General features: G+C 39.2%; 1 protein-coding gene across 5 annotated transcripts in view; it reads left to right on the top strand.

The window, feature by feature from the left end:
• The window catches only part of LOC131945032 (serine/threonine-protein kinase tricornered), a 47596-nt gene that overhangs the window by 8919 nt on the left and 12083 nt on the right, over positions 1 to 26594 (top strand). Inside the window, exons 1-4 of one of the 5 annotated variants that reach the window (XM_059306007.1) lie at positions 662 to 756; positions 4975 to 5114; positions 17355 to 17406; positions 23150 to 23272. In XM_059306007.1, coding sequence (XP_059161990.1) covers positions 718 to 756; positions 4975 to 5114; positions 17355 to 17406; positions 23150 to 23272 — 354 coding nt within the window. In that variant the 5' untranslated portion in view covers positions 662 to 717. Of the gene's footprint in view, positions 1 to 661; positions 757 to 1344; positions 1498 to 4425; positions 4592 to 4802; positions 4863 to 4974; positions 5115 to 17354; positions 17407 to 23149; positions 23273 to 26594 lie in introns of those variants that run through there. The other 4 variants (XM_059306005.1, XM_059306008.1, XM_059306006.1 and 1 more) reach the window with 4 other exon arrangements.

The following is a 26594-nucleotide window of genomic DNA, read 5'->3' on the forward strand; positions in this document are numbered from 1 at the left end:
AAATTTGAGGATCTAAATTCTAATAAAACAAGTTGTATAGGGGCCTACATAATGAAGCACTTTGAAATTATCCACTTTTTTATTTATATTCTCAAATAAGTTGTGTTATTTTATATGCCAATACACTTAAGTCTAGTGGTGTCTGTGTGAAAATTGCTGATTAACTTAGTGACATTTAAAATATTTTAACATGCAAGATGTAATGCTTATTTGTCATTTATTTCTAGAAGTCTGTGTACATCTAATCTGTAAAGTTTCTCTCATGATTGCTGCTTAACAGCTATATCTGCAAAACTAAATATATAAACCTACTTTTGTGACGTAATACTATCTGGCTAGTATCTAATTGACATTGCATTTATTGGTCCTTATTTTTAACTCTAGGCAAAATTAAAAAAAACTTCGGTTATTTTTTTGTTTAGCTATGACATTGCATGGTCAGACATTAGAGCACCCAAATTCTAACATACACTTACTTATAATATAACTGTAAAAACTCACACCATTAAAATTAAAAGGCATATAACATCATTTGTTTACTTGGTTTCATGTGTCACGTGGTCCTGGTGGCAGGTGGCTTTCGGTTTCAATGTTTTATATGTAATAGATTAAGAAGCATTTTGTACTGCAGTAGCTACTCTGCTCAAAGGTTAAGCTCAGTTTGTAATCTATGAGGTTATCTTCAACAGTTGTTCCTTTGTGAGGAGTGTGGTGAAAATGGATTTATTGCTTTCTTGCCTTCCTATACTTTCTGGGGTTTGTACAGTTGAGTATGTGGTATTTAATATATTTACACTATACTAAAACACATTATATTTAGATTTCTAATTTTTAGTCTGTTGTTTTTAAGTATGTTTATTGAGTTTCATCCGCCAACACTAACAACGTAGTTTCACGTTTAACGAATTCGAAATATTCCTGGTGCGTGTGTGTAACGACTTGTTATTGCCAACACAGGTTTTAGCGCTATCTTCAAATAACCGCCTTCCTGCAACGGTCTGTTGGTTTACCGCAGGCCAGATGAAGGTTACTGTTAGCTCGAGTGTGCTAAACAATCTTATGTTCCATTAATTTTCAAGGTTTATTTGGGCTGCATCTAAACTTGTCTAAAGAAAAACTCGGCTATGTATTCAGGATGATTGAAAGAACTCCGAATCTTTGTTCTTCCCCTTTCCGCCCCCTTCCTTATTTTTTCTCTCTCTGAGTCTGGGTCAAGTTGGGATGCGTGCTATACTATCTGGTTATAGTATTTTTGTGTGTGTGCCGTGTATCTGTGTATCATCAGTCAATGAGATAAGTTGTGTGAAACTCGTCACATGTATGTTGGCTTACATAGCTTGTGCTGCATTCGCGCATCACTGTTGATTTGTTTCTGGTATCAGTTATGACATTGTTTGAAGGGATTTAAAAAGCCTTGTTGCTACAATGGGATTCGCTAGAACTTCTAGTTACAGGGTTACCCCGTCGCCAGTGTATAGGTCTGAAACTACTAATAAGGTAGGGAATTACTTACTATGACACCTTCTTGTGGATTAATGAACGGTTCTTTACTTGTGTTTTTCGTCCTGCATCGTTTACGTTATAAATACAAAGAAACTTGTTCTTTATGTGTACTTAAAAATCATGAATGTTCAGATGAAATGAATTAAAAGAAACGCCCGCCATTTTTCTGTAACCAGCAGTGAGGAGGCTATAAATGTCATTGACATCTTAAATAGGCTGTTGACACTGACATTACTATTATTTGGTGATTTGATTCTTTTCAAAGTTAGGAGAAATCTATTGCATAAAATGTGACCTTTTGGCTGTAGCACACACTAAAACATATCATATTAACATTTACAGTATCATTAACCCATTTTATTTATAGCACCATCCTGATACGCTACAATCTGTTAACTATATTTAGATGGGTTTTGACCTCTAGGAATGACACACTTACATAATAGCTATTTTAAGATTAGAATCATATTTTTAAAAACAGTCGTATATTTTTTAAAGTTCTGGGCCTCTATGTATTGTGTATTTCTAAATCCTTTTCAATTGTAGTTTTTCTTAATAAGTACTTGTAACCGTTTCACTGAATTGAGCGAACAATTGTTGAAATATATATTTAAAAGTGAGTGCATCAGAGCACATTGTGCGGTACAGTCGGTATAAACTTTCCGACCACAGCACTCGTATCCTACTTGTGTACTGTAGTGCGAAGAACCAGTGTCCTGACCTGACCTTTATGCCAGGGGAAACTGATCCAGTAACAGACATTGTCACGGCGATTACCCGACCCAGACGCGGGGCCAAGCTAGGGCGACGTTCTGCGCATAAAAGAACTGTCACTTGATGAAAGACTGATTCTCACCACCACCCCACCGTGTTCCCTATACCATACACTTTTAATACAAACTTCATTGGTTTCCAATTTTTGCTTCTGTAAACAGTTGATAAAGTATTATTCGTGCCATATCTTTCTGTCGAACTCTTATGACGCACTTTTTAAGTCCCTAATCTCTATAATACATCATCGTTTGCGTTAGTGCTGTTTTATTTTTATTTTGATGTCATTTTCATCACACATGAACATACGATTAGGCTCACATCAAATAAAGTGTCAAATGAATATGGTTTCTTTAACTCGATGACTGTTATTGTTCAATACACAATCACGTTAGCATGAAATAAGAATTAAAACCTACCTATACACAGCAGTAGGCTCATGGACAACTGTGACCTTATGCAGATAACTCCCTTAGTCAATCACAGCCGATGGTTTATTGTATCGATTGTGCTGTGAGATAACCTACTTTTCTGATGTTGTGTATTGAATTTTTTTTTTAGCATGTCTACGTTTATAAGACTGTAATTAATATTCATCATATGAATCGTTATTCCTTTGCAGTGAATATTTAATTTTTTAAAAGTTTTCCATCCATTCATATCTTACTTTATTCACTGTTCCTATTATATTACGTTACATATTATACAGTGTTTCTTCCAGACTTTTTCTCGGGGGGGGGGGGGCAGACAATGTTGAAGTATATATTTTCAATATAATGTATATAAATTTCATTTCGTTCGGGGGGGGGGGGTGTCTAAGCCCCCCCCCCCCCCTCGAAAATGTAATTAAAGTTAAAATATCTTCGGTTTATCTTACATATTAGTATCGGTCACCCCATTTAGATAAAGCTTTTTTGTGTTAAATGGCGGTTCTTTATGCTAGAAGCGACACGCGGATAAACCCCAGAAGCTGGACCGTCTTTGTACGTTGTCAATCACCTGGTGTGTCAACAATATTCCTTCTTGCACGGGAAGTGGGAGGACGAAAAACAAACGACCTTGCATTTGTTTGGGGGGGAAAATGTTGTTACAACGGTATGATCGAAGGGCCGAGTCGGTCAGAGCATGACATGGGACTAGCGTTGTTGTTTGCTAGCAAACCCTTGCCCGGGGCTGATGCTCATGCTAAGACGAATCCTAATCAACTAAGGTGAAAAGAAAATTGATTGATCCGCTACGCTCAGGTATTTCATTTATTATTTTGCTAAGTTGCCACCTATACCTATGCTAGCCTGTGGCATTAGCATGTTCCTATTATAATGAGTTAGTTCAACATATACACATCATCACATTGACCAAATTTGGTTGTTATCAGGTAAATAACTAGTGTCCCATTGTAGGCCCATATTTTAAATTAAAAAAAAAACTCAATAGTAGTATTTAAATATGTATCGTATTTTAGTTTCCGCATTCTAGATATTAGAATTTATGTCATGTGTAAAACACATTAGACCTCCAATACCCCCCCCCCCCCCCGTGCGTTAACCGCATCGACAAGGCTATATTTGACAGCTCAGCGAGTATCTATTCTAAATACCTACACATTTTTACGTAGTTTAATCCACTCTAAAGGTGTGCATCTTATAAATGTTAAGCCTGTTAATCTAATATTCACAAATAATCTTGAACTCGCCCTTCGCTGTCATTCAAACAGTTGAGAGAGCGCATTTAAGTTAGTGTGTCGTCGGCATGGTTGGTTTTTGTGACAAATCTAGCTCCACTACGTCTTAACAGCTCTAATCATACACGGTTTGTTTAAATGGTAAACATTCCACGTAGTAATGTGTAGATGTATGGACTTACACTATACTAGAGATCTGTTTCAGCATTAATTAACAGATGTAAATCGTATTTCTTCTTTTTTTACCTGTAACTTTCTGCACACAATGTGTAAAAGTGACGTCGGCATTTTTTTTTTGTTTAAGTTATATTTAGACGTAAATATACTTAACATGTGTACGAGCAGAACACGCGTGTTCGATCACTGAATATAGTTCATGGCTTGGTGTAACATGAATGAAGCGTGTAATGAAATGGAGAGTGACTAAACCTGTGGCAATAACAGCAAGCCACAGGGCCGATAACTGCTTGTGTGTGAGTCAGGTGATCTGCGCCATCGTATTTATTATTCCCAGTTATTGCATACATAATGTAGAGGTGTGCACACGCGCTTTTTACTCGAGTTACTGACCCTGTTTGTTGATGGATAAGAATCAACTTATTGGATACATCGGATAGCTTCACAAACATGGGAGGGGTAATGTTTTTATTTATAGTTGTGATAGGTTGTGTGCTCATTTCGTTTTCTTTCTAGACGTGGATATCTGCTTGGTGAATAAGTTTGATGTGGCCATACTGATGTACACAGCTGGTGTTCTCTAGCGATTGTATATGGTGATTCATTTCTGTGCTCTGAACGGTGTTTGGCTAGGGTTATGTTGAGTTGTTTACCTCTGTTTTCTTGGTTGATTTTATAGTGTGACATGTTTCCGTTGTGTGCTCAGAGTTGTCGATGGTTTAGAAAACTAGTAAGCCACTGTAGTTTTAATCATTACTGTTTACTCTTTTTTTTTTGTAGCTAAAAGCTTACTTCCACAAGATACATATATTACTAACAAAACCCTTGTATATTTTCTTCAGAGTCGCCGCTCCAAAATGGCCACAGTGGGAGAAAGTATACAAATCAGCAATCACACGATAGACAAGGTGACCAAGGCAAAAGTCACGTTGGAAAATTACTACAGTAACCTCGTTTCACAGAACGATGAAAGAGAGAGCAGGTATGTATTGTATTTTAAATTAATCTATTTTAACTTATCAGGGTTGCTTTAGTTCAGGCACACTAGTTGACTTGACTGATCTACTAACGCTTTGTTAAAACTCAAGTTGCTCAGTATTTAAACACTGTACAGTTGTGTTACTCAAGTGAACACAGTAGTGTGTTGAGCTGAGGCTTTGTCAAGTGAAGCTTGTGTGACCATAACTCAGCGCTGCATTTTCTTCAGGTGGCAACTTTTTAGAAGTTTACAAAATACTTAGCAATTTAAATTGCAAATTAAAACAGTATTAACGAAGGGGATAAAAAGCTTACAAATCAACACGGAGTAAAACAACAGGCGACCGAAAAGAAAAACAAGCGATTTAGCTGTGTGTAGAAAACTCTCCCTATCGGATGTAGCACTTTGTAGCGAGCTGAGCTGGTGTTGATACGGTGGGAAGACGCACGCCGGAGGTGGCGGTTTGTAGGTTCGCCTCTGATAGCACTGTAAATGTTTGTCTATTTGGTTTCAACTTCTACTGGGCCCGCCCTGGCTTTGGATCGCGTCCTTGAAAACATTTTCCCCATGGTGTAACCTCCCTCCACCCCCACCCCCACCCCCAAAATAAAACACTAATCGATAACACCAGTCGTATTTGTTAGGTTCAAGGGTTTCCTCTAGGCTTAAAAATGTCCACTTGTAGTGTTTCATGTAAACAATAGAGCATTGTAGTCAAAACACTACACATTGTACAGCTACTGTTTCGGTTGTTTAATTAGGCCACCAGTCCACCAAACTGTTGGTGGTGTAGGATTAACCCCCCCCCCCCCCCCATTATTTTCTTTAGGTATATCGATGAATTGAATTACTATACTTGTCCATAGATTGCCTATGTCGTTGAAGTATGTAGGCTATAGAGCATATTTTTCTGGGGTGTGTGTGTATTTGAATGAGTTAGTGTGCATAATATTTTTATATTTAATGTAATTGTTACAGATCTATATATATAAAGCAAAGTGGTCAAGTGCCCGATAGGGCACTTCCCGGCGCCGCAGGCGCGTCAAATTTGGCACGATTGTGCCTTCGGGCGATAGAACACGAGGGCCGGTGACGGTTGGCCGAAAAATATACGGAGAGGGGGTCAAAACTGACCTCGACTGACCGGCGCCTTATATGGGCTATATTACGAAAAAAAATTTCCTCCGACGACCCCCCTTGAAATTTTGTGAGGTGGTAGGAGAACGCCTAGGGGTGTCACAAAAAAACTCGGCATATCTCGGAAAAATCGGGAAGTGGGTCATAACTGACCAGTCGTATTTCCCTATATAATCTTTGTATTTTATGGGAAAAACAGAGGGTCATTTCAAAACGGATTTTAGGGCACTTACCCTCTTTACATCTCGCTAATTTTCGGCATGTTTATAGGTAAATGGCTTGGCCGTACGGCTGACCTGTCAGTTTCACTCAAAGCCCTCGACGAGGGCTAAAAAGTGACCGCGAGTGAAATTCTCTTTATATGAGCTCTATTACGAAAAAAAATTTCCTCCGACGACCCCCCTTGATATTTTGTGAGGTGGTAGGAGAACGCCTTGGGGTGTCAAAAAAAACTCGGCATATCTCGGAAAAATCGGGAAGTGGGTCAAAACTGACCAGTTGTATTTCCCTATATAATCTTTGTATTTTATTGGAAAAACAGAGGGTCATTTCAACGCAGGCTTTAGGGTACTTAAACTCAGTATATCTGGCTATTTTTTTGCATACTCTTAGGTCAATGGCTTGACCTTTAGGGAAAACTGTCGGTTTCACTCAAAGCCCTCGACGAGGGCTAAAATGTGACCGCGAGTGAAATTCTCTTTATATGAGCTCTATTACGAAAAAAAAATTCCTCCGACGACCCCCCTTGATATTTTGTGAGGTGGTAGGAGAACGCCTTGGGGTGTCACAAAAAACTCGGCATATCTGGGAAAACTTCGTAAAGCGGTCAAAACTGACCAGTTGTATTTCCCTATATAATCTTTGTATTTTATTTGAAAAACAGAGGGTCATTTCAACGCAGGCTTTAGGGTACTTAAACTCAGTATATCTGGCTAAATTTTTGCATACTCTTAGGACAATGGCTTGACCTTTAGGGAAAACTGTCGGTTTCACTCAAAGCCCTCGACGAGGGCTAAAATGTGACCGCGAGTGAAATTCTCTTTATATGAGCTCTATTACGAAAAAAAATTTCCTCCGACGACCCCCCTTGATATTTTGTGAGGTGGTAGGAGAACGACTTGGGGTGTCACAAACAACTCGCCATGTCCGGGAAAAATCGGGAAATGGGTCAAAACTGACCAGTCGTATTTCCCTATATAATCTTTGTATTTTATGGGAAAAACAGAGGGTCATTTCAAAACGGATTTTAGGGCACTTACCCTCTTTACTTCTGGCTACATTTTTGCATGCTCTTAGGTAAATGGCTTGACCTTTAGGGAAAACTGTCGGTTTCACTCAAAGCCCTCGAGGAGGGCTAAAAAGTGACCGCGAGTGAAATTCTCTTTATATGAGCTCTATTACGAAAAACTTTTTCCTCCGACGACCCCCCTTGATATTTTGTGAGGTGGTAGGAGAACGCCTTGGGGTGTCACAAAAAACTCGGCATATCTCGGAAAAATCGGGAAGTGGGTCAAAACTGACCAGTCGTATTTCCCTATATAATCTTTGTATTTTATGGGAAAAACAGAGGGTCATTTCAAAACGGATTTTAGGGCACTTACCCTCTTTACATCTCGCTAATTTTCGGCATGTTTATAGGTAAATGGCTTGGCCGTACGGCTGACCTGTCAGTTTCACTCAAAGCCCTCGACGAGGGCTAAAAAGTGACCGCGAGTGAAATTCTCTTTATATGAGCTCTATTACGAAAAAAAAATTCCTCCGACGACCCCCCTTGATATTTTGTGAGGTGGTAGGAGAACGCCTTGGGGTGTCAAAAAAAACTCGGCATATCTCGGAAAAATCGGGAAGTGGGTCAAAACTGACCAGTTGTATTTCCCTATATAATCTTTGTATTTTATTGGAAAAACAGAGGGTCATTTCAACGCAGGCTTTAGGGTACTTAAACTCAGTATATCTGGCTATTTTTTTGCATACTCTTAGGTCAATGGCTTGACCTTTAGGGAAAACTGTCGGTTTCACTCAAAGCCCTCGACGAGGGCTAAAATGTGACCGCGAGTGAAATTCTCTTTATATGAGCTCTATTACGAAAAAAAAATTCCTCCGACGACCCCCCTTGATATTTTGTGAGGTGGTAGGAGAACGCCTTGGGGTGTCACAAAAAACTCGGCATATCTGGGAAAACTTCGTAAAGCGGTCAAAACTGACCAGTTGTATTTCCCTATATAATCTTTGTATTTTATTTGAAAAACAGAGGGTCATTTCAACGCAGGCTTTAGGGTACTTAAACTCAGTATATCTGGCTAAATTTTTGCATACTCTTAGGACAATGGCTTGACCTTTAGGGAAAACTGTCGGTTTCACTCAAAGCCCTCGACGAGGGCTAAAATGTGACCGCGAGTGAAATTCTCTTTATATGAGCTCTATTACGAAAAAAAATTTCCTCCGACGACCCCCCTTGATATTTTGTGAGGTGGTAGGAGAACGACTTGGGGTGTCACAAAAAACTCGCCATGTCCGGGAAAAATCGGGAAATGGGTCAAAACTGACCAGTCGTATTTCCCTATATAATCTTTGTATTTTATGGGAAAAACAGAGGGTCATTTCAAAACGGATTTTAGGGCACTTACCCTCTTTACTTCTGGCTACATTTTTGCATGCTCTTAGGTAAATGGCTTGACCTTTAGGGAAAACTGTCGGTTTTACTCAAAGCCCTCGACGAGGGCTAAAAAGTGACCGCGAGTGAAATTCTCTTTATATGAGCTCTATTACGAAAAATTTTTTCCTCCGACGACCCCCCTTGAAATTTTGTGAGGTGGTAGGAGAACGACTTGGGGTGTCACAAAAAACTCGCCATGTCCGGGAAAAATCGGGAAATGGGTCAAAACTGACCAGTCGTATTTCCCTATATAATCTTTGTATTTTATGGGAAAAACAGAGGGTCATTTCAAAACGGATTTTAGGGCACTTACCCTCTTTACTTCTGGCTACATTTTTGCATGCTCTTAGGTAAATGGCTTGACCTTTAGGGAAAACTGTCGGTTTCACTCAAAGCCCTCGACGAGGGCTAAAAAAAGGACCGCGAGTGAAATTCTCTGTATATGAGCTCTATTACGAAAATTTTTTTCCTCCGACGACCCCCCTTGAAATTTTGTGAGGTGGTAGGAGAACGACTTGGGGTGTCACAAAAAACTCGCCATGTCCGGGAAAAATCGGGAAATGGGTCAAAACTGACCAGTCGTATTTCCCTATATAATCTTTGTATTTTATGGGAAAAACAGAGGGTCATTTCAAAACGGATTTTAGGGCACTTACCCTCTTTACTTCTGGCTACATTTTTGCATGCTCTTAGGTAAATGGCTTGACCTTTAGGGAAAACTGTCGGTTTCACTCAAAGCCCTCGACGAGGGCTAAAAAAAGGACCGCGAGTGAAATTCTCTGTATATGAGCTCTATTACGAAAATTTTTTTCCTCCGACGACCCCCCTTGAAATTTTGTGAGGTGGTAGGAGAACGACTTGGGGTGTCACAAAAAACTCGCCATGTCCGGGAAAAATCGGGAAATGGGTCAAAACTGACCAGTCGTATTTCCCTATATAATCTTTGTATTTTATGGGAAAAACAGAGGGTCATTTCAAAACGGATTTTAGGGCACTTACCCTCTTTACATCTCGCTAATTTTCGGCATGTTTATAGGTAAATGGCTTGGCCGTACGGCTGACCTGTCAGTTTCACTCAAAGCCCTCGACGAGGGCTAAAAAGTGACCGCGAGTGAAATTCTCTTTATATGAGCTCTATTACGAAAAAAAATTTCCTCCGACGACCCCCCTTGATATTTTGTGAGGTGGTAGGAGAACGCCTTGGGGTGTCAAAAAAAACTCGGCATATCTCGGAAAAATCGGGAAGTGGGTCAAAACTGACCAGTTGTATTTCCCTATATAATCTTTGTATTTTATTGGAAAAACAGAGGGTCATTTCAACGCAGGCTTTAGGGTACTTAAACTCAGTATATCTGGCTATTTTTTTGCATACTCTTAGGTCAATGGCTTGACCTTTAGGGAAAACTGTCGGTTTCACTCAAAGCCCTCGACGAGGGCTAAAATGTGACCGCGAGTGAAATTCTCTTTATATGAGCTCTATTACGAAAAAAAAATTCCTCCGACGACCCCCCTTGATATTTTGTGAGGTGGTAGGAGAACGCCTTGGGGTGTCACAAAAAACTCGGCATATCTGGGAAAACTTCGTAAAGCGGTCAAAACTGACCAGTTGTATTTCCCTATATAATCTTTGTATTTTATTTGAAAAACAGAGGGTCATTTCAACGCAGGCTTTAGGGTACTTAAACTCAGTATATCTGGCTAAATTTTTGCATACTCTTAGGACAATGGCTTGACCTTTAGGGAAAACTGTCGGTTTCACTCAAAGCCCTCGACGAGGGCTAAAATGTGACCGCGAGTGAAATTCTCTTTATATGAGCTCTATTACGAAAAAAAATTTCCTCCGACGACCCCCCTTGATATTTTGTGAGGTGGTAGGAGAACGACTTGGGGTGTCACAAAAAACTCGCCATGTCCGGGAAAAATCGGGAAATGGGTCAAAACTGACCAGTCGTATTTCCCTATATAATCTTTGTATTTTATGGGAAAAACAGAGGGTCATTTCAAAACGGATTTTAGGGCACTTACCCTCTTTACTTCTGGCTACATTTTTGCATGCTCTTAGGTAAATGGCTTGACCTTTAGGGAAAACTGTCGGTTTCACTCAAAGCCCTCGAGGAGGGCTAAAAAGTGACCGCGAGTGAAATTCTCTTTATATGAGCTCTATTACGAAAAACTTTTTCCTCCGACGACCCCCCTTGATATTTTGTGAGGTGGTAGGAGAACGCCTTGGGGTGTCACAAAAAACTCGGCATATCTCGGAAAAATCGGGAAGTGGGTCAAAACTGACCAGTCGTATTTCCCTATATAATCTTTGTATTTTATGGGAAAAACAGAGGGTCATTTCAAAACGGATTTTAGGGCACTTACCCTCTTTACATCTCGCTAATTTTCGGCATGTTTATAGGTAAATGGCTTGGCCGTACGGCTGACCTGTCAGTTTCACTCAAAGCCCTCGACGAGGGCTAAAAAGTGACCGCGAGTGAAATTCTCTTTATATGAGCTCTATTACGAAAAAAAATTTCCTCCGACGACCCCCCTTGATATTTTGTGAGGTGGTAGGAGAACGCCTTGGGGTGTCAAAAAAAACTCGGCATATCTCGGAAAAATCGGGAAGTGGGTCAAAACTGACCAGTTGTATTTCCCTATATAATCTTTGTATTTTATTGGAAAAACAGAGGGTCATTTCAACGCAGGCTTTAGGGTACTTAAACTCAGTATATCTGGCTATTTTTTTGCATACTCTTAGGTCAATGGCTTGACCTTTAGGGAAAACTGTCGGTTTCACTCAAAGCCCTCGACGAGGGCTAAAATGTGACCGCGAGTGAAATTCTCTTTATATGAGCTCTATTACGAAAAAAAAATTCCTCCGACGACCCCCCTTGATATTTTGTGAGGTGGTAGGAGAACGCCTTGGGGTGTCACAAAAAACTCGGCATATCTGGGAAAACTTCGTAAAGCGGTCAAAACTGACCAGTTGTATTTCCCTATATAATCTTTGTATTTTATTTGAAAAACAGAGGGTCATTTCAACGCAGGCTTTAGGGTACTTAAACTCAGTATATCTGGCTAAATTTTTGCATACTCTTAGGACAATGGCTTGACCTTTAGGGAAAACTGTCGGTTTCACTCAAAGCCCTCGACGAGGGCTAAAATGTGACCGCGAGTGAAATTCTCTTTATATGAGCTCTATTACGAAAAAAAATTTCCTCCGACGACCCCCCTTGATATTTTGTGAGGTGGTAGGAGAACGACTTGGGGTGTCACAAAAAACTCGCCATGTCCGGGAAAAATCGGGAAATGGGTCAAAACTGACCAGTCGTATTTCCCTATATAATCTTTGTATTTTATGGGAAAAACAGAGGGTCATTTCAAAACGGATTTTAGGGCACTTACCCTCTTTACTTCTGGCTACATTTTTGCATGCTCTTAGGTAAATGGCTTGACCTTTAGGGAAAACTGTCGGTTTTACTCAAAGCCCTCGACGAGGGCTAAAAAGTGACCGCGAGTGAAATTCTCTTTATATGAGCTCTATTACGAAAAATTTTTTCCTCCGACGACCCCCCTTGAAATTTTGTGAGGTGGTAGGAGAACGACTTGGGGTGTCACAAAAAACTCGCCATGTCCGGGAAAAATCGGGAAATGGGTCAAAACTGACCAGTCGTATTTCCCTATATAATCTTTGTATTTTATGGGAAAAACAGAGGGTCATTTCAAAACGGATTTTAGGGCACTTACCCTCTTTACTTCTGGCTACATTTTTGCATGCTCTTAGGTAAATGGCTTGACCTTTAGGGAAAACTGTCGGTTTCACTCAAAGCCCTCGACGAGGGCTAAAAAAAGGACCGCGAGTGAAATTCTCTGTATATGAGCTCTATTACGAAAATTTTTTTCCTCCGACGACCCCCCTTGAAATTTTGTGAGGTGGTAGGAGAACGACTTGGGGTGTCACAAAAAACTCGCCATGTCCGGGAAAAATCGGGAAATGGGTCAAAACTGACCAGTCGTATTTCCCTATATAATCTTTGTATTTTATGGGAAAAACAGAGGGTCATTTCAAAACGGATTTTAGGGCACTTACCCTCTTTACTTCTGGCTACATTTTTGCATGCTCTTAGGTAAATGGCTTGACCTTTAGGGAAAACTGTCGGTTTTACTCAGAGCCCTCGACGAGGGCTAAAAAGTGACCGCAAGTGAAATTCTCTTTATATGAGCTCTATTACGAAAAAAAATTTCCTCCGACGACCCCCCTTGAAATTTTGTAAGGTGGTAGGAGAATGCCTGGGGGTGTCACAAAAAACTTGGCATATCTGGGAAAACTTCGTAAAGGGGTCAAAACTGACCAGTCGTATTTCCCTATATAATCTTTGTATTTTATGGGAAAAACATAGGGTCATTTCAACGCAGACTTTAGGGTACTTAAACTCAGTATATCTGGCTAATTTTTTGCATACTCTTAGGTAAATGGCTTGACCTTTAGGGAAAACTGTCGGTTTTACTCAAAGCCCTCGACGAGGGCTAAAAAGTGACCGCGAGTGAAATTCTCTTTATATGAGCTATATTACGAACAATTTTTTCCTCCGACGACCCCCCTTGATATTTTGTTAGGTGGTAGGAGAACGCCTTGGGGTGTCACAAAAAACTCGGCATATCTGGGAAAACTTCGTAAAGGGGTCAAAACTGACCAGTTGTATTTCCCTATATAATCTTTGTATTTTATGGGAAAAACATAGGGTCATTTCAACGCAGACTTTAGGGTACTTAAACTCAGTATATCTGGCTAATTTTTTGCATACTCTTAGGTAAATGGCTTGACCTTTAGGGAAAACTGTCGGTTTCACTCAAAGCCCTCGAGGAGGGCTAAAAAGTGACCGCGAGTGAAATTCTCTTTATATGAGCTCTATTACGAAAAACTTTTTCCTCCGACGACCCCCCTTGATATTTTGTGAGGTGGTAGGAGAACGCCTTGGGGTGTCACAAAAAACTCGGCATATCTGGGAAAACTTCGTAAAGGGGTCAAAACTGACCAGTCGTATTTCCCTATATAATCTTTGTATTTTATGGGAAAAACAGGGTAATTTCAACACAATTTTTACGTTACTTAACCTCTGTACATCATGCTAATGTTTTGCATACACTTCTATAGATGACTAGGCCGTATGGAAAAACTGTTGGTCAGACTCAAAGCCCTCGACCAGTGCTAAAAGATGACCGCGAGTGAAATTCTCCTTATATGAGATATATATAAATAAATTGACGATCGATCCCCTTAATATTATTTGAGGTCGTAGACCGACCCTGGAGGGTAACAAAAAAACTTTATTCCCGTCGGAAAAAGCCATTGTAGACGTTAAATATGTTTATATATCGTATTTTCTTATATAAGCATAGTAACTGTTTAAAAAAAAAAGTAAACACTGACATACGTCATTCGGTTAATTTTCAAGGGAGGTAACCTTTTTAAATAATTTTTTTTGTCAAATTATTGTATACTATTTTAAACAGAAACAGAAAACGACAAAGTATAGCATTTGTTTAAAAAAAAATAAGTTGTTAATTAAGCTACGTATCATAATTAAATAAAAAATTAATTTTAAAAGTCAATGTAATATAAATTGTGAGATATGCTGTTCACGGAACCTCTGTAGTTCTATTTCCATCTATATACTACTAAAAGTCAAGTTTGTTTACATGTTTGAATATTTATTTTTTTGTTTGTTTGTTTTTTTGTTTGTTTGCCTGATCAAGTATCCTGATATGTTCGGCTCTATCTGGAGCGCTGTAAAATAGTATGTAGGTAGAGAATAATTTTTTAATGCAGACAGACTGTTAATCACAAATTTATTAAAAGACGTTAATTAATTTATTGATTTATTCATTGTTAAATTAACCGTATTTTTTTAAAAATGTTAATACTTTGAATAAACTTTGTGGGGATAGTGACGTCCCTTGATAGTGACGTCAGAGTTTTTTGTTGACTCTTTAGTTAAATTAGTACAATAAAATGGCGGCGTCTATCGAAGAAAATTGTGTTCCCATTCCAAAGTTTAACGCGTTCTAAATCTAATTTTCTGTCGGTCATAACTTTAACAATACGTCCGTTTGCTGTATTTATTACGTTCCACACTTATATCAATTTTCAACTGTCTTTTTTCATTTAGTTTTACAATAAATTTCTCTAGATCTAAAGATCAGCTGTCGAAGGAAATTTATGAATCTAGCCTAGATCTAGATCACTAAACTCAATGTAAATTCTAAATCTAGACTTAATGTAAATTCTACATCTAGAATCTATTTCAGGCCTTAATACATCTAGAATCTATTTCAGGCCTAAATTATTTTATATAAATCTTTGTTTGGCTAATTTAAGATAAAATTTAATTTGAAAGTTACTACTTCTAGACTAGACGCTCGAAATCAAGTTGCATCAAAGTATAGTATAAAAATTCATTTGTGACGTCACGAGTAAATAGCTAAGTTTGTAGCGTAGTCCGCTCTCATGCGAGTGGTACAGGTTCTAGACCAATATGTCAATGATATTTTTTTTTCAATTTTTTTTTTTAGATGTTAATGATAAAGTTGCCTATCTGAACTTGGCAGGATACAGGGCAGGTGAAGTAGAGTTCATCTGTTTCTTTGTCCTAACCATATGAAAGGATAGTGTGGTCAGAGACATGCTCGGCTGGAATCGTTTTTTAAACGATAAAAACATGTTGTCTGAGACTTGGCGGGACACTGGGCAGGTGAAGTAGAGTTGAGTAGGTCACATGTGACGTCAGTATATGAAGGGATAGTCCGAAATCGGTGTTTTCGGTGTTTTTAAAAGATAAGAAACATATTTTTGAATGTGGGCTCTGTTTTTGTGACGATAAGTGACACTGCAGTAGCGTAGCGAGGAGGGGGGGGGGGCGGGTGGGGAGGCGGGGGGGGGGGGGAGGCGGGGGGGGGGGAAGGGGAGGCGGGGGGAGGTGAAGGGGGGGGGGCGGGGTGACGTATGTTGGGGCGCCAAAATGGTTTGGAAAAATAAATTGAAAGGTTGAGGGGGTTCAAATCGAACGTTTGAGTGGGGGGGGGGGAGGGGGTGCACATCAAAAGTTTGAGGGGGGGGGGGGGTTGAAAATCGAAATCTTGGGGGGGGGGGGGGGTTAAAATCGAAAAGTTTGTCCCCGGGCGCCGGGAAGGCTCGCTATGCCTCTGAGTGACAGACGTGATGTTTTTTGATGGATGACCCCCGAAACCCACAGTTATCCAAGGGATGACGGGTATTCTAGTTTTAGTTATAAATTGCGTATTTTCGAAAGCGGATATTAAACAACATACAACATCTTCTCTAAAATTAGCATTACTGTTTAGATTTAAGAACTCCACGCCTCATCCATCACCAAATAATTAGTATTCAAATTATCAAATGTTTTTGAAAACCTAAGCGAAGCTAGGCAGAATGCCTAGTACTGTCATAAAATTCGGTTTGGATTTGTACATTCGCTAGTTTATTGGTCTGCATTTTAAATACACGTGTGCTCAACATGTGTTAGCGATCCTTACAATGTAACGGACATCATCAATAAGGGAGTGTTTCCATAGGTTCTCCTGTCGGTAACCCTACACCACACGTTTTTTTTTTACACGCCCCATGTTACGTTCTGGGTTCATTTCAAATCAATAACAACGCTTCGTGTTTAACTTCACTACTTTTATTCGTCTCAATGCATTCAAGCGTACCAGAACAGCCCTCGTCCCTAACCGCTACTAACCCGCTGACTCTCCCCCCACAATCGTTCACTCGCCCTTTTATACCCGCATTCGACCTTGGGATTACAAGACATAAACACACAAGGGTAACTACACAGTAAGGTGAACTCCACTCACACAGGCACTCTCCCCTAGTTCTAGACTATTCTAACCTATTCTAAACTAACCTACAACTGGCCCGTAACACCCCACCTTTCTGGTACACTGGTACAGCGTTTAAAGTACTAGGTTAGTGGACCAACTGACTGCATATTTTGTCATATTTCAATTTACCTGTAAGCTAACAGTATCCCAATAAAACAGCTTTTAAGTATCTAGGTCAAGATTTTTTTTACTACCCCCTGGTTACAATTTACACCAACCTTTACATTCACGTGCACAAGGAAACGGGAGGGGAGAGGGGGGGGGGGGGAACTCGAGGTTATGCAGTTCAAAAAATGTCTGGCCGAATTTGTCAGTGTTTTTACTCCAAATAAGTTATCTGATTTAAACAAAAGGAGAAAAAATCATGCTATTGGCATCACTTTTTAAAAGACGCTTTTCATACGAATTAGGAAAACGCATTATGATAAATATATCTCTAGAAAATGCAGAAGAAATGACAAGAGTTTACTAAACTCTACTCATCCAAAACTGTGCACAACAATCCGACCACAATAGCTTTGTTGTGCATACTTTACATTAGAACTTGTATGTTTCAGGTACCGTCGATTGGAAAAGACGATGGATGAAGAAGGCCTCTCGGAAGAACAGGTACATACTTGCTTCTTGTAGAATGGCGTTTTTATTTGTTTTAGCTCACTTCAAGTAGAGGTGAAAAACGTGAACAGTTGCTTGCTTTTCTTCTTCTTGCTTTGATCGTTTGTAAAGTCAATATAAGAAACTTTCGTGTGTAATAATCGAACTTCCGGGAGGGTCTCTGTGATCCAGCTTGGTGATACATGCTTTATAAGAATTTTTTTTTTTTATTAAACTCAAAGGTGTGGGTAACACTTTTCCCCCGTTAGTTTTCTTTATGTGGTTTCTTTATTGTTAGAAAGCAAGATTGTTTAAGGCATGGCATGGAATGGGTTTTGCCTTATATTTTTGTTTTGTTTGTAAGCAAGTTCGTTGTAAAGTCAGTGTGGAATTTTTTTTCTTTGCTAGCTGGAAAATATTGTTAAAAAGGCCAGGACAAGTATAAGCACTACTGACTTAATGTTGGTTTTCTGCAGTGTTTCTTCCAGACTTTTTTCTCCGGGGGGGGGGGCACTTGAAATTTTCGGAGGGGCTGTAGACTTTCTTCGGGGGGGGGGGGGGGCGGACACTGTTAAAAGTATATATTTTCTATATAAATTATATAAATTTCATTTCGTTCGGGGGGGGGGGGGCGGTAAATATTTTTCGGGGGGGGGGGGGGGCTTCGCCCCCCCCCCCCCCCCCCCCCCCCCGAAGAGATGCCTGGAAGAAACTCTGGTTTTCTGAACTGTTTTTAAACTAAATCGAACTTTGAGACTGATAAACACTACCAGTCCTAGTGTTGTAGTTGATACTGCGATCAACGTACTATCACAATCTCGAGGCGGGCACAGGTAGGCATGAGTGCTGTGTAGGTTGGTACAAGGGGTGAATACACTTAGGTCAAGACATTTTATTGTTATTAGGACAATCACCTTTCTACTACCTAGTACTGCTGGTCACTGAAGCGTAACCATTGGCCACCTATGCCGAGGTTATGGGAAGGTCACAGTTAACATAAAACCAAGCTCAAAGCCGATGGGTCCCAACCTTTTTGTGGTGGTCGCCCCCACTGATACCATTGAAGCCGTTTCTGATGTGTAATTAGTCTTGCCAGCTCTGCGTTTAAAACAGCCGAGCTATAAAGTGAAAATAGGAGCGTGCTGGATAAGTAGACCAAACATTTCACATCTGTGGCAACATGTGCTTTGCCTGGGTCACTGGGGATTTTAAAATACGGCTTAATTTCTGCAGTTAAAAAAAAATCCATACTTTTATTGTCATTTTATTTTTTAAAAGTTAAGTAATTATAACCTTGACTATATTTTTTTAAAAACAATATCCTTGTTATAGTTTATACTGATATTTGCACCCTGTTTAGATGGTCAAATTACTTGTATGCTAAGTAGATTGTCTACATTATGCTAATTTAGTATTGTTCGGTCGTTTCGTCAGGTTCAACATATATAGCATTAGAATATCTCATGTTTTGTTTTTTCTCAAAGCTGCTAACAAAATCAATACACAACGTTTGTTCATTAACAGACACGAGCTTAGCATTGTTCGCAACTAGTGCATTGTTCACGTCCGTCTAGGTATACATGTTTGACACGCTAGTGAGCTGCAGTCGTGACCTGCAAATGCACGTCTTATTGTGTGTTGTAGGTCATTCAGCTTGACATGTCATCTGAATGAAAAACAAGCTCAAAAAAAAAGGTTGACTGAAATGGCACGGGTAAATAATTGAAGCCCTAAATGACAGTGGTTGTTAATCTTGTTTTCAAGACCACAAGTTAAAAGCCTTACAATCTTTCTGATCGGCCGTTTAAAAAAAAAAAGTCCTCCACGTACTTTACTAAATACTCTAGTCTGCACAATGGAGATTGAAATATTCTTTTAAGTTAACACTTTTTAAGTTAACACTTTAGGTGTATGTATCTAATTTGCTGAAAAATCAGTTTTCTTCAATATTAGCGTTTTATTTTAGAACGCTCTAATGTACTAGTAATGTAGTAAGTAATTTAAACGAAATTTTATTTGAAGAAAAAGCTGAAGTAAATAACCATAATATTTGTGAATGTGTAAATATTAGGCTCTTGGTTATGTTTTTATTTATGCTCTTGTGTGGAAACTTGTACGTATAATATGTATAAGACATACACGTATGTTGGCATGGTAACGCTAATTCCCCTGCACAGTTTTGACCATATTTGTGAGTCACCTGATGCTATACGGTGTCTAAATGCCTGTTGAGTGTATGTCAACATTCCCAGGCGCTCCCACATGTCTTAACGACAGGTGCTACAGGTGGCTGTAGCCATCAAGCTGGTGATTACTGAAGCATGGAGAACTATTCTATTGGGTCAGCACTAGAGCGAAGCCTTTTTTGGTTGGTGTTGTTTAAAGCCGAGGAACAATTCGCCCGAGTAACTATTGTTAGTGCGTTTAGATAACTTTACTGACTCAGCACTTTAATTATTTTTTTCTGGTGCTGTTTAATTAGGATTTGTGAGTAAAGATGTAGAATAAATTGAGGGAACGGTTAAACATATAGTAGATGGCTTTCCTTGAGGCTATTTTTTTGTGTAGTACGCGTGTGGGAGTTTATTGAAATGGAATCAGCTTTAGCGCAGGTGTACTTTTAGTGCCGGTAGAAAGTCTGTTTCACCCCCTCCCCTCCCCTTTATAAGCAACTCCATCAACTGTTAGTATCAGCTTATCTGTCTGCTATTTCTACTTGATACCAGAGATCACTCGAAGCTGTCTGAAGTATTTTCTTGTGTGCTTTATTAACATGCCCTCCAAGCTTGATTTGTGAAGTGCTCGGTGCTGACCCCGTCGCGCCGTTAGACCTGAAGATGGCGTTTAAAGGTCAAGCCTTGTGATTTTACTTCTCATTATCTTAAAGCCAAAGCAGCACTGCTCTTTAGCCCCCCACCCCCCCATCCCACGCCCACACAATCAAATTTCCTTCCGCCTCGCATACCCCTGCTCGCGAGTACAATTGGTTTAGTACACGAGCTAAACCAGCACCTGGACGTATGAACCAACCACTGCAGACACAGTGGCGTGAGTTCGTTTCCTGTTTCTATTTATAGCTTCAAAACAGAAAACAGATTCTTATTCATCAGCTATTCTCAGCCCTCTTGAATTATGTACTACACTCTATAGATTCTAAATCATTGTATTAGGGTGATGTATTTTAAGCATCACTAATACTTTTGATCTGCCGAATACTCATGTTGTAGATACACTCGCCTTCCACTTAGATACTTCGCGATCAGCATTTTGAACACTGTTTGGTTAAATAACTGATTAAAACCACTCGTCTTTGTTGGATATTTGTTTCGTAAACGCTTACAATCACTTTAATAAATTAATTAAGATCACCTGCCCGTTCATTCTGATGTTGTCTGTTTAATCCAGTATTAAAATGTTGTGGTATGCTGGGCCTACGTCTGTTTGTAACAAACATGTGTAGATGGTTAATGGGTTATTGATTCCTCATCCTTGGTACAGGGCTAGCATTGTTCAGTTTAAAACACTTGGCTATGGGTGTCTAGTTCCCCTACAATAGTGCAAGGGGAGGGGGGTATCAGACATGGTGACAGACCACTATAATCCCTTGGCTTCTGGTAAAAATAAAGGCAACAAGATAGACTGTAGACATACATGCACATTTTACCACAGTCAAACACAGCTATTAGTAAGAAATGAGGACTGATGCAGGTAACGTTAACAAAGAGGTTAGCTATCATAGTAGCTTAAACAAGGGTCTTTTACACGCGGTTAAGCCACACAGAGCTATTTAGTTTACATCCACTTGATAAAAAAGTTGTAAAATTATTTTTATAAAACCAACATTGACCGTGCATTGAATATTCTGTACATGCTAGGCCACTTGCGCCTTGTTGTAAATATGATCTTTATCTAGTATATCCGCGTTGTTTTGACATTTTGGACAGTTAAAAATAGTTGACATTCAAAACGCTAGCTTCTTTTAACATTGTCGGATCACATGAATATCAGATAATGTATTGTTGTGACATCAGCTCGAGTGTAGAGTTTCTGTTAAATTTGGCGCCAGCGTGCAATAAACTTCAGGGTATCAATTGCTTAGTGTCACAGTTGTAGTAAACACTCATTGAAATGTAGGCTCGTTTCACGGGCTCTAGTGCTAAAGTAACATAGTGAAGTTAGGTTATGCTAGTTTGGAATATTTAGTAGCCAACATACAACAGCAATAAGTAGACCTATAAAAATCCATGGTTGTCATAAACGCGTACTTTGTCATTTTTGTATCAAATATGTTAGCCGTTCAGTATATATTAAGATAATTTATCGGCATGTTTATCACAGATAGCTGCCATCAGTTTTACTCTTGAATGTTATTTAACCCTCTAACCTTCTTTGCTCTTCTCTCAGTTGATTTAGAATTTCTCTTAAAACTTGTTATATCTGGTGACATTTGATAGCAATTCTTCCAGCAACCCTGCTTCTTGTTCTATCCCCCCCCCCCCCCACACACACGCACACACACACACACACACACACACACTATCGTATCTTATTACTTAAAAAATCGCAAGTTCTGTCCCTGCTTTCCCAGTAAGATATTTTAAAGTTTAATTTATTCTGCTATTAATGGGACTGTAAAGCCACGAAATCCGGTATTCATGTTACAACTTGAGTCAGTTAAATATTTTTGTCCAACCAGATTAAAGTGATAGGTCCGCCAGTTTGTATCTTCTAATCTGATTGCAACTGTTTTCACCTTGTCGTATTTTGTTGTGTGGCTGACGTCCGCATTAAGATGTGAAGATGCCTATCTGTCGTCTTCAAGCCTTGCAAAATTGCTAAAAAGATCATGTATGCGTGTTGGGTTTTCTATTTCTGTTTAGCTTCGTGTATAGTTTAGGCTAATGGGTTTATTGTCACATTTTAATACGCGCTAAAATATTTCAACAGCATTCAATTAATAGCAATGTTTTACTAATTAATGGGGTTTTCACGAAGCTTCTTGTCTGTTGATCTAACTATAACCATTACGTGCTTGTGTAGATGCATGCTGTGCGGCAACAGATGAATATTACATTGCCACACATAATAAAAGTTGCATGTAGTAAAATGTAACTAAAGCGATACTAGCAGTTAGGGGACAGCCTCGTGTAAAGTTGTCCTTCACATTCTGCCAAAATTATAGTAGGATCAAATCATTGAAGAATAAAACCGATTTTTAAACCAAATGACTTAAAACATTTGTCTTCCCCCGATTGAGAAGTATTTCGTGATTAGAAACCTATTACTATGTATCTCTCTGTAACAGACTTATAGTTTGGTCTTTACTTGACAATCTGGGCACCGTTTGTCATGGTTCTTGAGTCACCGAGCATCATCGTAACAAGTGGCAGCTCGCATTGTCTGCGTGCGTGACTCATCTCTAAACATGCACGCGCTTAGTCACGCTGTTAAAACAGCGACACCATACCATCCTAACATCTCAACTGGCTTCGTCTACCCTGTTAAACTATTGCTGTATGTTCCACATCTGCACCCCTTTAATCCCATTTGTATGCAGGAATGATCCCACTCAGGGGAAGCTACTGTACTATTGTACCATAATATGATGAGATATAATAACAAAGTTTGGGCTTCTTTTATGAGACGAAGAAAAAAAGTAATTTTTGTTTTTTGTTTACTGAACTACTAAGTACTATGTGATGGCATTAAGCCAAGTTTATATCTATAGTCTTGAATAATTGTTTTCTTTTGTTGACAGAAAAGTGAACGGCGGCAGCAACACGCTCTAAAAGAAACAGAATTTCTTCGACTTAAAAGGTCAAGATTGGGCGTGGATGACTTCGAGTCACTAAAGGTTATAGGGCGAGGAGCTTTCGGGGAGGTAAGTTTGTTTAACTACTTGAATATTCGTCCCGTCCTAAACAGGAAGATTAACTGGCGTAAGGGGGAAAAACAATAGCACTACTTTATTCTCTTGAGAAAATCTATGAATAGATGAATGTGTTCCTTTATTTAGCGGCTTACATCATCAGGTTTGAGCTGAAAATAAACTGTTGCTATGTAATTCATTGAATGGCAGAGGCAACGTTAAGGAGAGGGCCTGAACAAAAAGACCTCATGTTGAGAGAATACTTAAACACCATGTATTTAACGCTAGCTCTAATCTGAACCATCTCTCGACAGCCATTCAACTTAAGTATGTTGTAGATGCTAATGTATTCTATCTCATTGGTTTTACGGCTCGAGGTTGCAAATTGTATGCAGTTGTATTTATCTGACCCTTAAGTTTGTAGAAACTAAGAGAGGTTTTTTTTTTCTTATACATAGACATTCCAATTTTGTTGTGTTATGTGTATCTCCTGGACTGTTAATTCAACTATTCTGACATGTACTGCTGTTGTGGTAGTCATTGAGCATGACCCAGCACAAGAGGCTAATAATGTACACAGAGTTTCTTCCAGGCTTCCCCCCCCCCCCCCCGAATGAAAAGTAAATTATATAGAAAATACATACATCTAACAGTGTCGTCATGTCCCCCCGAAAATTTCAAGTGCAATCTCCTCTTCCCACCTCCCCCCAACGCCCCCCCCCCGGAGAAAAAAGTCTGGAAGAAACACTGAATGTACAGTAGCTCATGTGTGGCTAAACGTATTGATCAAGCCCATGTACACAGCCCCCACCAACAGCAGCAAGCAGCCCCTAGAACCTTCTCATTAACTTAACCTTGTAATATCCTTCTTTATTGACAAAACATTGCGAAGACATGTTTAGATAGTCACGAGACATCGGTCTTTGTTTTGGATAGAGGTTTGTTTTGTTGACAAAGACACGTCAATCCTTGTTTTTTCTCCCTTGTTAAGGCGTGCCACCGATGAATCAGGGCGTATCTTACCTTGATGTCTATTTATCAACTTCTCACCCTGTTTACATGGCGTGCAGGATCTAGTTGACACGGTCTGTCTGTTGCGTCAAAATTAGTAGGCCTGTTGAAGTTAATTATTCAGAAAACGTAGTCTTTAACTTCTTAATAGACTTTTATGAAAAAATGTCATTAGGGTCTACATTATGTCATTTTAATCAGACAACAGGCTATGATTCATCTTATTTAAGTTTTATTATTCTAGATCGCTAGCTGATACACAATTTTATGATTTAATAGTTATGTATTGATCGATAGTTTGTCAAAACGTTTGCCTAAATGTTTAAACTAGACAATGGGAAACAACAACGGAACTAATTCGACAACTCTAGTTGACAGACCCCAGACACATAGATTCACTACAACCCTATGCATTTTACATGGCCGTTCTAAGGGTAATGGGGGGAGGGGGGGGGTGGATTGGCGTTGTGTACAACCGTTCCAGCGGGAATATCGCTCTAATATTCAAATAGATATAATCTCCCCGTTAGGGCTGTTGTGGTCAGATCTGACCGATTTTGGATGCTTGTACACACTATTGCTATGTTAAATCTTTGCATGAAGCAAAGATTATATAATTATATGACCCACATCTGGATCGACCGATGGTCTGAATGTAAAACAAAGTTTTTAGAACTAAGTTTAAATGGATTATGACAGGTTATTAAAATTTGAAGGAATATAAAATTCGCAATAAAAACAGACAACTTGAATATGTTTTTTTTTTAAAAAATTGGTTTAACTTTCTATAATAGGATTCAGAGCTTATTGACACATTTCTTTCTGGGGAAAAAGTTTAAAAAATATTTTCCGTACTTTAACTCTTTAAAAAACATAACTTACCTACTGATTAAATTGTTTTATTGGCCATTTCGTGGATTTCAGTTTAACACATTGTGTGTCATTTTGCAAATAACGGATACATTATTAAATGCATTTGAATGCACTGGCCAATTAGATTTGCAACTTGGTTAAAGCCTTTCATTTTATTGATTGCATCGACATATTGATTGCTGACTTGAATCCATGCGTTGGGGAAAAAATCAATTGTTTTTGTAATGTGATAGTTCCCATGTGATTAGTAATGGGACCAAATATTTTAGTAACTAGAGACCACCATAAATAGTTTTTGGCGCAACAAGAAACGTTGACTATGTCAATAGTAACTGCAATAAAGATTTAAAATAACCTGAGAAGTTTGATGCTAGTTAAAGCTTGCATTAGCCATTGTCACACCGTGTTTATCTAGTCTTGTGACATCACTACCCAGCCAAGTGGAACATTTAGTTGTCACTGTAGTTGAAATATGGACAAGTTGAAAGTTTTAGAGATTGCATTTTTAACACATAAAAAAATATGCTACTGAAGCCTTATCGTGTAGTTTTAAATCAAACACCGTATTTCCTGTTCTATTATTCGACACCACTTCAAGATTTCCTGACTTGGAACGTTCCTTTTTCAACGGTTCTATGATTTCGTTTTGACTACCTTTAGGTTGCGAACCTTGACAATGGTGTCTTCATCCTTAAACCTCGCCTGTGAATGGTTTCATTTCAGGTTAAATACGTTGATATCTTTTGTTTCCTGTCAGTTCGATTTGTACTGATCTAGAAAACTGATCCAACCCAGCCTTGCTCTCAGTATTGACTATTTATTTTTAGAACCAGTGATCTGCTTGATTTAACGTTGATACCTAATGTTAGCTTTGGGTCACGAAATTTCAACATGCAGCGCCAGTAAACCTGGCCTAAATCGGGGGGGGGGGGGTCTTGTATGAAATAACGTCAGTGTTAAGACCTGGTGGACGTTTGGCTTGCACCATTATCAAATACGGGTTAAAGTTTATCAAAGCAAAATTTATTAGTGTTTGCAGCAATTTATCCTCTGGATTGATAATTAAAGCCCTGTAGCATGCCGTATCTAGTTTATGTAGTTCTCTACATTTTTAGTTGCTTGATCACCGCATGGTGAACTTTTCATATTAAATTGTTCGGTAAAACAGGGCCGTTAAAGAGGCAGTGTTGTAGTACAGTAACCCTACGAATGATACCCGCGAGGGCCCAGGGTTACCTTCGACGGTAGTCGTAAAGGCGTAGTCGACCTGGTGGTGATTGTTGAAATTACAACATACCTACACATGGGAACCTCACGAATTCTCCAATCAGTTGTAAACTTGTCAGTCAAAGGTTACATTGATTCGCAAACCCGATCGTTTTTCTTCCTCGTAGCTCTTAACCATGTGTCCTTGTGTTAGACTATGTTAGGTAGTGACATTATATTCCCA

The sequence above is a fragment of the Physella acuta genome, unplaced genomic scaffold, assembly GCF_028476545.2.
Source record: "Physella acuta isolate Inbredline_101_S28 unplaced genomic scaffold, ASM2847654v3 ptg000519l, whole genome shotgun sequence".
In the NCBI taxonomy this organism is placed as follows: Eukaryota; Metazoa; Mollusca; class Gastropoda; family Physidae; genus Physella; species Physella acuta.